The sequence below is a fragment of the Oncorhynchus clarkii genome, chromosome 12 (assembly GCF_045791955.1).
Source record: "Oncorhynchus clarkii lewisi isolate Uvic-CL-2024 chromosome 12, UVic_Ocla_1.0, whole genome shotgun sequence".
Taxonomy (NCBI): domain Eukaryota; kingdom Metazoa; phylum Chordata; class Actinopteri; order Salmoniformes; family Salmonidae; genus Oncorhynchus; species Oncorhynchus clarkii.
Window position 1 is genome coordinate 19,494,416 of NC_092158.1, and position 13,342 is coordinate 19,507,757.

Sequence of the window (13,342 nt, forward strand, 5' to 3'; positions counted from 1 at the left end):
TTAGTCATTTAAATTACACAATGTATTGTAATAGTTTATTAAACCATGGATTTCCAGATACTGTATAAATATACAAAATTATTGTTTCTTTTGGTAACTCAAATGTACAGATTTTAAGAAATATTAAATGGGAATTTAATTATTTGATGAGATTCCAAACTTCAAAAGTTAATCTGAAAAGTCAACTAATATTGTACATCTTGAGGTAACATATTGGATTAGTAACCATAGGTTGTGTTTTAGAAAATAAATTGTGAAGTCGAAATGTACTATGTTAGGCTGAATCTGTCCTGGTCAAACTCAAAATGTAACATAAAATATATTGATACTCCCTTGATTATTAATTGGAGGGTCAATCATAAATCCCAGATAAAACATCCAGCACATTAACAGTATCACTGACACATGGTCATCACTGTACAAAAGCTTGCTTGTCTTATAATTCAAGTATAACATTAAGGGAATATTTTGTTGTTGAAAAGTTCAATAGGTTCCTATACTGTTAACTGTAGCTGTATGTTATGTATTGATTGAGGAGTCAAGTAAAATCTCCCTCCAAACACTTCCCTTTTGGCATTATTCCATTTGAGGATTCTTAATCAGCAAATTCATCTATTAAAATGTAAAACATTATGTATTCATGCCTCTAAGTGAGGAGCAAAATTACCAGTGATGCTGTTTGCTCACTTTATCTTTCATAATCTTGCATACATACACTATTTAACTCTTCAACTACTCATTCTCCCTCACATTAAAAAAACCTTGTTATTCTGTCTCAGTCTACACCAGAGCCATTTATTTCCATTTCCATGTATTTGGATATATATGGCTCTAGTCTAGTGGAGGTTGCGGAGGGGAGGACGGCTCATAATAATGCCCGGAACGCAACAAATGGAATGGCATCAAATACATGGAAATCATGTGTTTGATGTATTTGGTCGCATTCCACTGATTCCGCTCCAGACATTACCACGAGCCTGTCCTCCCCAATGAAAGTGCCACCAACCTTTCTGTGCGTCACCAATGGATGTAGATCGGGGTTCTCCAACTCTGTTCCTAGAGAGCTGGCCTCCTGTAGGTTTTTACTCCAACCCCAGTTTTAACTAACTTGACTCAGTTTATCAACTAACAACTGTGCTAGATTAGGGTTGGATCGAAAACCTACAGGACGGTAGCTCTCGAGGAACTGAGTAGGAGAGCTCTGATGTAGAAGCTGCCCTGTCATTGGCAAATCGAACTGCAGCATGTACAGTGTAAAATGACAAGTTTTCCATGTCTTTGTCAGCCTTCCCAAAGAAAGAGCCTTGACTGAGAGAATCTATGACCGTGGTGTTGCAGCTCGCTAGCAGCACCGTGACACCCACCTCCTTATAGTCTTTAAGGATGCCTTTGAAGGTTTGCATCCCTGTTGAGTCTATGAAGGGCATGGCAGAGCAGTCTAGGATGATCGTATGTAAGTCAAGTTCTCTGGAACCCAGCCCTACCTTTACCTCTCCATTAGTCTTGTCGGCTCTCCCAGCCTCCTTCGCTGCCAGTGTTTCCCCTTTTTTCTCTGCTTTCCTCCTCCTGGTAATCTCCAGGAAAGGTGCCAAGCCCACAGCTTTGTACAGGGACTTCAGGAAGAAGTCATTGTTTGCATAATACAGCGGGGCCTGGAAACGGAAGATCTTTACTTTAGGGAGAGACATGAGGTTTTCATACTCCTCCATATCCTCGTAGTGGGCAGTGTCATGGATCTGTCCCAGCAGAGAAACCTTGGGCTTCTGGGTCTGGACGATGATACAGAGCATAGAGAAAACTACCCCAACCACCAGCCCCATCTCCACACTGATCAGAGCTGAGGCACTCATCGTCACCATCCAGACAACAGCGTCCATCTTACTGATGCGCCACTTACTGGGCACGTCTCTGAATTTACGGAGCGCACCCCTCAGGCTGACGATGATGATACAGGCCAGGACGCACTTCTGGAGGGAGTAAAAGAGGGGGGCAAAGAAGAGTAGGACCAGGAGAACGACGAAGGCACTCACAATGCTGGAGACCTGAGTCTGGCAGCCCGTGGAGTCTTTCACCATAGTCTTAGCCAGGGCAGCGCTGGTGGTAAAACAGTGGAAGAAAGAAGGGATGATGTTACAGAAAGCAATGGCCATCATCTCCTGGTTGGGGCGAACGGTGTAGCCGTTCTTCTTGGCAAACATCTCAGAGAGGGAAACCGTGAAGGCAAAGCTGATCACAGCCAGTGGGATGGCGTCGAATGCCACCCTGGGCATCAACGCAAAACTGGGCACCTTAGGGGGGATGAAGCCTGTGGGGATAGCCCCAGAGACATTGGAGTCGTACCGTCTATGAAAGTCTCCAAAGTGGGACGCCAGTGTAGCGATCGCCACCACCACCAGCTCTGTGGGCAGGGGGATCTTAAGACGGTCCTTGAAGCGCTCTTGGACCTCCTTCCCCGCCACCAGGACGGAGATGCAGATGGCACTGGTGATCAGGTCACAGTAGTTGGTATTCTGGATGTTGCTTAAGATGTTGATCCAGGTGACCACCACTGTTCCATAGCCCTGGTGGCGAGGGATCTTGAGCCCCAGGAGGTACTTGGCTTGGACGGTGAGGATGGTGAACGAGGCGCCAGTGGCGAAGCCGTCCAGCATGGGGGCAGAGAGATAGACGGAGACAAAGCCCAGTCTGAACACAGCCATCAATACCTGGAAGGAGACAACCATTTTTATCAGATAGTTAATTTAATCTATTCTGAAGGTCAATATATTCAGCACAGTCATCTTTGATGTACAGATGTAGGATCTTCATTTGATCACTCGTTTATTGGCGATAACTTTCCTGTACAGCAGGAAATGCAAACTTGTACCGTATTCAAGGCTTAAAAAGGCTTCTAAAGTTAGTAATTTCCACTTAAAAATGTCAGACTTGATTTGCCCTAATGAAAAATGTATCAACCTCTACAATAAATTCCCATGAATTATAATCTACATCATTTCCTGTTGCTGCAGGATTTATTTTCTGCTGTAGAAACAAGGTTCATATTAAGATCCTACATCTGTAGGGGTTCTACGATGTTTATGACATCAGTGTTTAATCAAGTAAAATCATTTCAGGAGTAATTGTTACATCTGTTTCACAAAATCTTCAAAGCAGTTTTGAGAGTGATGAATCAGAGTGGTTGAGTTGAAAATGTACCTGGTAAATCCCAACCAAAAATGTCATGGCTGCTGCGATACTGATGGCATAACATTCTTTCCCACATTCCATGCCGAAGGCCCCCATGGTCAGGTTGACGGCTGAGCTGTCTGAGTCAACTGTCACATTCAAGATTCCATCTGCTTTGGTGTCATCCAAATCGAACCCTGCCATATACACCTCTCTGTCCACCACTTGGCCCACCATAAGGCTCATCAGGCTGAATATGCCCACAGACACATGCCTGGAGGTCCCCATAAAGAAGTAGATGATGTTGGCGAAGAAGGAAGTGTAGAGGCCATAGATGGGGTCTACTCCGGCCAGCAGACAGTAGGCGATGGCCTGAGGGACCAGGATGATGCCTATAACGAGGCCCGACATTAGATCACCCCAGATATACTCTTTCAGCTTGTACTTGGGCAGCCAGAGCACCACAGGGAATAATCCAGTCAGGGTTGTCTTGACCCTGGGCATGGAGCAGGACAGGCTACGGCTCAGCTTGGTCTTCAGGAGGGCCATGTGCTCTTTCCGCTTCCTGACCCTCCGCTCCAGGTGGGGAACTTCTGTGACCTTGGCTTCCTCCATGGCCTCTGGAAGGGGTAGGCTGTGGTGGTGGTCTTGGTGTGGCGCTTAGCCGTGCTCCTGGAATGAATCAGACAGAGAACCTTCACTCATCATGATACTCTTTGGTCATTAGATGGTGTTTCCTCCCTGAAAGGAAACAATGATTAAACACAGCAACTTCCAAGCTAGCATTGGAATTCAAGGGGTGTTACATCACTCACATAGTCTGCTAGTTAAACTTTGATGGGTAGTGTAGACCGATGAAATTGTAAGTGATTTAGTGAAAATAGCTTCACTGTATGGATAACATGAATACATTGAAAGCAATAAACGTGTCATTATATATGAGAGATAAGTTAGACTATGCTCCCACATCCAGTTCAATATTGCACAGCGATGTTCAGCACAGTGGCAATGGAAAAACTTACTCAAGGACCATATATGTAAACCCATCTCAGATTGCCCCTCAATCCAAAGACAAACACAGACAATGTATTGACAGTCCATATACAGTGCCATGAATAAATATTTTTCCACTTTCTGATTTTCTGGACTTTGACTAGGCCGTTCCAAAACTTTAAATGTGTTGCTTTTCAGACATTCTGATGTGGTCTAGCTTGTGTGTTTTGAATCATTGTCTTGCAGCATGACCCAGCTGCGCTTTAGTTTCAGCTCACTGACGGATGGCCTGACATTGTCCTTTAGAATTCTCTGATACAGAGCAGAATTCATGGTTCCTTCAATGGTGGCAAGTCGTCCAGGTCCTGAGGCAGCAAAGCATCCCCAAATTAAATAAATTAAATACGTATCAAAATGTTGTGTTTGTTGTTCATTCAGGTTCCCTTTATCTAATATTAGTTGTTTTTTTTATGACAACGTTCAGTGTAAAAATATGCAAAAATAGAGAAAATCTGAAAGGGGAAAAATACCTTTTCACGGCACTGTATGTATTTTTGCATTTGCTTATTTGAATGTGTGATTGTATTACTTTTTATCCTGCTGATTAGCTTGTGTATGTAAAGTGACTGGGGGTCTTGAAAAGGGTTCAAAATAAAACATGTTATTATAATACTAATTATTATCAAATAAAACCCAAATATATCTTAAATGGGACCTAACCGGAAAGTATCAAAGTATGCCTCTAATGATATCAGTGAAAAAAAACAAAAAATGACTCCATTTCCCGCTGTGGACAGTCTGAACATCCCTAGATTGAGATGAATGGGTAATACAGACATTCACCATAGAGCCGTTCATGTCTCATCAAGTCTTCAGAAGCACTAAACGATGCAGTATATGATAACTAGGATGATAATCCCTTACAGTAGCAATACACAGAAGATCAAGTCATCATTGTGTCTCATCCTAACCTCATTACAACTGTCTAATGGGCTTTGAATCCTGCTTTTACTTTGTGTGCCGAAGTCAACACCCACCACCCATGTACAGCAATAACTGCACTAAGGGGACTCAAATAGTAAGATACATTTTAGGTAAAAAATCAAATTGGTAGACACTCCAGATTTGAACACAATTTTTAACACTCTCTCCTCTAAATTATATGTTATACCTGTATTAAAACATCTAAATGCATGATATGGCATGCATACTGTAGGTTACAAAGTTAGGCTACTTGTTATTTTAGCAACGTTCAGGCTGAGGTAAAACAATAACTCACCCACACTGTGTTCTGCCAACCCAAAGAGGAATGCAAACTGGGTGTCTTAGTTTTATAGTCGGGTACATGTATCTTCAGGTATACCTGAAAATAATCACCGCTATCTGTACTGTCCCTCACACTTAAAGCCAACGTGTCACACGCTCGCTCGCTTTCTCTCTCTCTACTTTTGTCTCTCCCGTCTCCACTGTCTCTCTGGCAGTGTCATACATGCACCTCGCTCGCTTCCCCCGAGGAGACTGACAAACCGGTTTCTGTGGCAAATTTATGTTGGATGAGAATGAAGATAAGGGCAACCCTTGGCCTGACACTGATCATTATCATGGGGAGGGGGCACTGTCTCATCGAGTCAAGATCAGGGCAATAGGGTAAATAAGTCAATCGTTTACTGGCTGGTGTGGCTTATCTTCCACAGTGTTACTATTCAGACTTAACCTGGGATCTGGTTGTCCAACTGAAATTGAAGAAGGGTCACAAATTGCAAAAGCCAAACTGTTCACATAGTTCCAGTTGATACCGTAGCCTGGTATGGATGCCTTACCACAGATTGGGGCTTCATTCACTATTGACTGGACACCAGGTTACCGATCCCTGCTCTCAGTTTATCAATGTATTGCATTAATTTACATAATATATGTGACAAATATGGAAATGAAAAAACAAATGCACATGCTTTTCAGAACCAGACTTTTTTAATTAGACAGAATGTCCTGTTTCCAGAAGCCTAGGGAAAGGGGGATACCTAGTCAGTTGCTGAATGCCTTCAACTGAAATGTGTCTTCCGCATTTAACCCTACCACACTGAATCAGAAAGGTGAGCTTACTTATTAAGGTCTGTGTTCACGTACATTATTTTTTACTTCTGCTTTGCATATTAGTCATCATTGATGGACTACTAAAATATGTGTTGTGTTTCTGGTTTATAGCTATGTCAAAGACTTAACCAGTGCAGTCAAAATTCAGTTGTTCCTATGTTTTGTATCATATTGTACAACAGCTGAGGAAACTAATGCTGTAAAAGTGTGAACAAATTTGATCAGTGTTATTTCCTGACAGTTGCTGGTTGAAAATTAAATCTACATAGGACCTTCTAATCAGCAGGTTTGCATGGGCGGGAGTTTCGGCTTGCCTGGTGACATCACCAGGGGGTAAATGGGTTAATAGACCAAAAACAAAGAGAGTTCCGAACCTCTTTGCCAATAACAGCTAGTTTTCAGTTTTCCCCTCCCAACTCAGACTACTCCCAGAAAGTCCTAGCAAAATCCTTTATTGCGGAATATTTTTTTTGCAAAAAGCTATTTTTGTCTGTGTTGTTTGTTTAAATTTTTTATTATTACATACAACACATATTGTATAACACAACACAAAAAAACTCAATGAAACAGGAACTATAGAAAACATTCAAATGTGTCTGGTTTATGTTTGATTTTGTAATGTCTAATGGGATGTAGCTAGATAGTTCAGTCCTCTAGTTTGTTATTGAGGGCGGATATGAGGCTTTCCAATTGATGGCTACATTTTTTTCTCTCCAGCAATTCGATATCTGTGACCAATGGTTCCCCCCAATTTCTTCCTTTAGATCTGTTTCCCGTTTTTTCCTTTTAGGTTCTGAACCACCAGGTAGAGTTTCAAACAACCCTTGAAAAACTCGGCAATCAACTTCTTTGGCGTAGCAGCCTCTTTCAGTATTTTTTCTATGTAAGATGCCTTAGGTTCATCCAGATTCCGTTGAAGCAATTTAATACTTGTTTATTTAAGCATACCCCACAAGACATGCCACCAGAGGTCTCTTCACAGCCCCCAAGTCCAGAACGGACTATGGGAGGTGCACAGTACTACATAGAGCCATGACTACATGGAACTCTATTCCACGTAGAATCAGATTTAAAAAACTGGTAAAAATACACCTTATGGAACAATGGAGACTGTGAAGTAACACACACAAAGGTACATGACATGCATATGCACACATTGTGATATTGTTGTATGGGGGTATCAAACATTTTGTATTATAGATATACTACCGGTCAAACATTTTAGAACACCTACTCATTCAAGTTTTAAAAAAAAAACTATTTTCTACATTGTAGAATAATAGTGAAGACATCAAAACTATGAAATAACACATATGGAATCATATAGTAACCAAAAAAGTGTTAAACAAATCAAAATATATTTGAGATTTGAGATTCTTCAAATAGCCACCCTTTGCCTTGATGACAGCTTTGCACACTCTTGACATTCTCTCAACCAGCTTCACCTGGAATGCTTTTCCAACAGTCTTGAAGGAGTTCCCAGATATGCTGGGCACTTGTTGGCTTCTTTTCCTTCACTCTGCGGTCCAACATAAAAAAAATGTATTTCCCCTTTATTTAACCAGGTAGGCCAGTTGAGAAAAAGTTCTCATTTACAACTGCGACCTGGCCAAGATAAAGCAAAGCAGTGCGACAAAAACAACACAGATTTATATATGGGATAAACAAACATATAGTCAATAACACAATAGAAAAATCTGTATACTGTGTGTTTTATTTATTTTATTTTATTTCACCTTTATTTAACCAGGTAGGCAAGTTGAGAACAAGTTCTCATTTACAATTGCGACCTGGCCAAGATAAAGCAAAGCAGTTCGACACATACAATGACACAGAGTTACACATGGAGTAAAACAAACATACAGTCAATAATACAGTATAAACAAGTCTATATACGATGTGAGCAAATGAGGTGAGATAAGGGAGGTAAAGGCAAAAAGGCCATGGTGGCAAAGTAGATACAATATAGCAAGTAAAACACTGGAATGGTAGATTTGCAATGGGAGAATGTGCAAAGTAGAAATAAAAATAATGGGGGTGCAAAGGAGCAAAATAAATAAATAAATTAAATACAGTAGGGAAAGAGGTAGTTGTTTGGGCTAAATTATAGGTGGGCTATGTACAGGTGCAGTAATCTGTGAGCTGCTCTGACAGTTGGTGCTTAAAGCTAGTGAGGGAGATAAGTGTTTCCAGTTTCAGAGATTTTTGTAGTTCGTTCCAGTCATTGGCAGCAGAGAACTGGAAGGAGAGGCGGCCAAAGAAAGAATTGGTTTTGGGGGTGACTAGAGAGATATACCTGCTGGAGCGTGTGCTACAGGTGGGAGATGCAATGGTGACCAGCGAGCTGAGATACCTAGCAGGGTCTTGTAGATGACATGGAGCCAGTGGGTTTGGCGACGAGTATGAAGCGAGGGCCATCCAACGAGAGCGTACAGGTCGCAATGGTGGGTAGTATATGGGGCTTTGGTGACAAAACGGATTGCACTGTGATAGACTGCATCCAATTTGTTGAGTAGGGTATTGGAGGCTATTTTGTAAATGACATCGCCAAAGTCGAGGATTGGTAGGATGGTCAGTTTTACAAGGGTATGTTTGGCAGCATGAGTGAAGGATGCTTTGTTGCGAAATAGGAAGCCAATTCTAGATTTAACTTTGGATTGGAGATGTTTGATATGGGTCTGGAAGGAGAGTTTACAGTCTAACCAGACACCTAAGTATTTGTAGTTGTCCACGTATTCTAAGTCGGAGCCGTCCAGAGTAGTAATGTTGGACAGGCGGGTAGGTACAGGTAGCGATCGGTTGAAGAGCATGCATTTAGTTTTACTTGTATTTAAGAGCAATTGAAGAGCATGCATTTCGTTTTACTAGCATTTAAGAGCAGTTGGAGGCCACGGAAGGAGTGTTGTATGGCGTTGAAGCTCGTTTGGAAGTTTGTTAAAACAGTGTCCAAAGAAGGGCCAGATGTATACAGAATGGGGTCATCTGCATAGAGGTGGATAAAACAATCACCCGGCAGCAAGAGCGACATCATTGATATATACAGAGAAAAGAGTCAGCCCGAGAATTGAACCCTGTGGCACCCCCATAGAGACTGCCAGGGGTCCGGACAACAGGCCCTCTGATTTAACACTCTCAAATCAAATCAAATCAAATCAAATTTTATTTGTCACATACACATGGTTAGCAGATGTTAATGCGAGTGTAGCGAAATGCTTGTGCTTCTAGTTCCGACAATGCAGTAATAACCAACAAGTAATCTGAACTCTATCTCTCTAACTCTATCTGGGAAGTAGTTAGTTAACCAGGTGAGGCAGTCATTAGAGAAACCAAGACTGTTGAGTCTGCCGATAAGAATACTGTGATTGACAGAGTCGAAAGCCTTGGCCAGGTCGAAGAAGGCGGCTGCACAGTACTGTCTTTTATTGATGGCGGATATGATATTGTTTCGGACCCTGAGCGTGGCTGAGGTGCACCTGTGACCAGCTCGGAAACCAGATTGCATAGCGAAGAAGGTATGGTGGGATTCGAACTGATCTTTGTTTGATTCGAACTGATTGATCTTCTTGGCTTTCAAAGACTTTAGAAAGGCAGGGTAGGATGGACATAGGTCTGTAACAGTTTGGGTCTAGAGTGTCTCCCTCTTTGGATGACCACGGCCACTTTCCAATCTTTAGGAATCTCAGAAAGAGAGGTTGAACAGACTAGTAATAGGGGTTGCAACAATGGCGGCAGATAATTTTAGGAAGAGAGGGTCCAGATTGTCTAGCCCAGCTGATATGAAGGGATCCAGATTTTTCAGCTCTTTCAGGACATCAGCTGGGGGGGGGGGGGGGGGGGTTGCTGCGGGGGGTGCAGAGCTGGTCGGGGTTGGGGTAGCCAGGTGGAAAGCATGGCCAGCCGTAGAGAAATGCTTATTGAAATTCTCGATTATCGTGGATTTATCAGTGGTGAAAGTGTTTCCTAGTCTCAGTGCAGTGGGAAGCTGGGAGGAGGTACTCTTATTCTCCATGGACTTTACGGTGTCAGGGTGTTTTTGTGCTGGTCAAGCGCAGTCAAGTCTGGAGTGAACCAAGGGCTATATCTGTTCTTAATTTTTTTTTAATTGAAAGGGGCATGTTTATTTAAGATGGTGAGGAAAGCACTTTTAAAGAAGAACCAGGCATCCTCTACTGACAGGATGAGGTCAATATCCTTTCACGATACCCGGGCCAGGTCGATTAAAAGGGGCTGCTCGTAGAAGTGTTTTAGGGAGCGTTTGACAGTAATGAGGGGTGGTCGTTTGACCGCGGACCCATAACGGACGCAGGCAATGAGGCGGTGATTACTGAGATCCTGGTTGAAAACAGCAGAGGTGTATTTAGAGGGCAAGTTAGTCAGGATGATATCTATGAGGGTGCCCATGTTTACGGATTTGGGGTTGTACCAGGTAAGGTTCCTTGATCATTTGGGTGAGATTGAGGGCATCTAGCTTAGATTGTAGGACGGCCGGGGTGTTAAGCATATCCCAATTTAGGTCACCTAGCAGTACGATCATCTGACGATGGATGGGGGGCAATCAATTCACATATGGTGTCCAGGGTACAGCTGGGAACTGAGGGGGGTCTATAACAAGCGACAACAGTAAGGGACTTATTTCTAGAGAGATGGATCTTTAAAAGTAGAAGCTCGAACTGTTTGGGCATAGACCTGGATAGTATGACAGAACTCTGCAGGCTATCTCTACAGTAGATTGTAATTCCACCCCCTTCAGCAGTTCTGTCTTGATGGAAAATGTTGTAATTTGGGATGGACATTTTCACATTTTTGGTTTCCTTCCAAAGCCTCATCCCAAACCATCTCAGTTTGGTTGAGGTCGGGGGATTGTGGAGGCCAGGTCATCTGATGCAGCACTCCAACACTCTCCTTGGTAAATTTGTTTTTCTTGGCCAAAGCAAGTCTCTTCTTCTTATTGGTGTCCTTTAGTTGTGGCTTCTTTGCAGCAATTCAACTATGATGGCCTGATTCACACGGTCTCCTCTGAACAGTTGATGTTGAGATGCGTCTGTTACTTGAACTCTGTGAAGCATTTATTTGGGCTGGGAATTCTGAGGCTGGTAACTCTAATGAACTTATCCTCTGCAGCAGAGGTAACTCTGGGTCTTCCATTCCTGTGGCGGTCCTCACGAGAGCCAGTTTCATCATAGCGCTGACGGTTTTTGCGACTGCACTTGAATAAACTTTCAAAGTTCTTGAAATGTTACGTATTGACTGACATTTATGTCTTAAAGTAATGATGGACTGTTGTTTCTCTTTGCTTATTTGAACTGTTCTTGCCATAATGTGGACTTGGTCTTTTACCTAATAAGGCTGTCTTCTGTATACCACCCTACCTTGTCACAACACAACTGATTGGCTTTACTGCAATAAGAAGGAAAGAAATTCCACAAATGAACTTTTAACAAGGCACACCTGTTAATTGAAATGCATTCCAGGTGACGACCTCATGAAGATGGTTGAGAGAATGCCAAGATTGTGTCATCAAGGTAAAGTGTGGCTATTTGAAGAATCTCAAATATAAAACATTTTTTGATTTGTTGAACACTTTTTTGGTTACTCCATGTTTCCATATGTTTTATTTCATAGTTTTGATGTCTTCACTATTATTCTACAAGGTTGAAAATAGTAAAAATAAAGAAAAACCTTTGAGTGAGTAGGTGTGTTCAAACTTTTGACCGGTATGTAGTAGTGTAAGGATGTTTATATGATGTACTGTTTCATCTTTTGTTTTATATGTAGTGTAAGTGTTTTAATATGTTTGAACCCCAGGAAGAATGGGAATCCCTAATAAGTACAAATATAAATACAAATAAGATTTCTGAGTTGTAAGAACGTAAAGAAATCGGCCTTGGACAATCCAAATCTTTCTTGTAATTGAATGAATGACAATAGAGATCCATCATAGGACACATGTTCAAAATGAATGATGCCACTTTGGAACCAGGACTTAAGGGTGTTATCATTAAATGCTGGAGGGAAGGTGGGGTTATTCCAAATAGGGGTGCTTGGTGATATTGGTTCTTTCTACCTCATGAATTTATGTACATTTTCCCAAATATAAATGGAATTGAAAGTCATTGGATTGTCTGTTTTTTCCTTCAGTGCCTTGGACCCGTAGTAGTAACAATTGCTTTGTGTGGCTGTGTTTCATAGTGAATGGCACTAATGTTGGTGGGCTGAAGAAGTGGCATTCAACAGACCCCTCTCCAACAGAGTAACGGGCTTCAGTAGAGTAATGGTACTAAATTACTGTAATCTGTAAAGGGAGGGGTCGCTCATTGTTGTTTAAGTGTGACAATGTGCAACACAATACAGTTCATCATCAGTTTATATACAATGCATTCCAGACAGAATATACCTCTTGAAAAACCTGTATATGTGAAAAACATGCAGAAAGGAATACACCATGCTGCTGAAACATTTACCTTTCAAGTTAATATTGAAATGAGGACGTTATTATAAAACACATAAATAAATAAGACCTTGTTTTGTAAACGTGTAAGTATGTACTGTAGAAGGTGCACTATACGTAACAGATCTGAGAGGATTAAAGCTCTGTCTCTGCAAATACACCAGAGTCGGGGTGTTCTCTGATGTACTATTCATTCTCAGTCTAGACATGTATCTGTTTTAGCTGCAAAGCCCCTCTGCAGGGGTCCATCTGTGGCTGCACAGAGACAGAGCCAACATTGTGAACAAGGAAAGGAGACTCACCCTGACATAAGGAACGTGAAGGCTTGTGAGAGGACACAGTAGCCATGCCTCCTCTTCTGAGATCTTCACTGTGCGCACACCCACAGGCCTGATTCCGTACAACCGGATGGAGCAAAGCATGATGGGAATAGCAGCCTCATTCTCATCCAGGCACCACTCATCGAATCCTCCAATCACAGAGCGAGAGAGGAGGGGACAGGGGATGGGTTGTGTGGGCTGGGTTGTTACCGTGGAGACTGAGGCATCCATTCACTGATGGGACTGAGAGTCTGTGTGAGGGGGTGGAGGGAATGAACAGTCTCTCTCGAAGACACAGAATGATCATGAACTGTGTTGTACG

The 13,342-nt window shown here is 42.2% G+C and overlaps 1 protein-coding gene across 2 annotated transcripts; it reads right to left on the minus strand.

Moving 5' to 3' along the window:
- Positions 1-21: 21 nt before the first annotated feature.
- LOC139421900 (sulfate transporter-like) lies at positions 22-13,092 on the minus strand. 2 transcript variants are annotated; one of them, XM_071173033.1, is made up of 3 exons: positions 13,003-13,092; positions 3,196-3,837; positions 22-2,705 (listed from the first exon to the last, which is right to left on the minus strand). In XM_071173033.1, exons 2-3 carry the CDS (start codon positions 3,778-3,780, stop codon positions 1,143-1,145), a joined length of 2,148 nt encoding a protein of 715 aa, XP_071029134.1. In that variant the 5' UTR covers positions 3,781-3,837; positions 13,003-13,092; the 3' UTR covers positions 22-1,142. The 2 variants fall into 2 exon arrangements, with proteins under 2 accessions (XP_071029134.1, XP_071029135.1); XM_071173034.1 differs by lacking the exon at positions 13,003-13,092 and adding an exon at positions 5,438-5,603 and having other exon boundaries at positions 114-2,705.
- Positions 13,093-13,342: the final 250 nt, after the last annotated feature.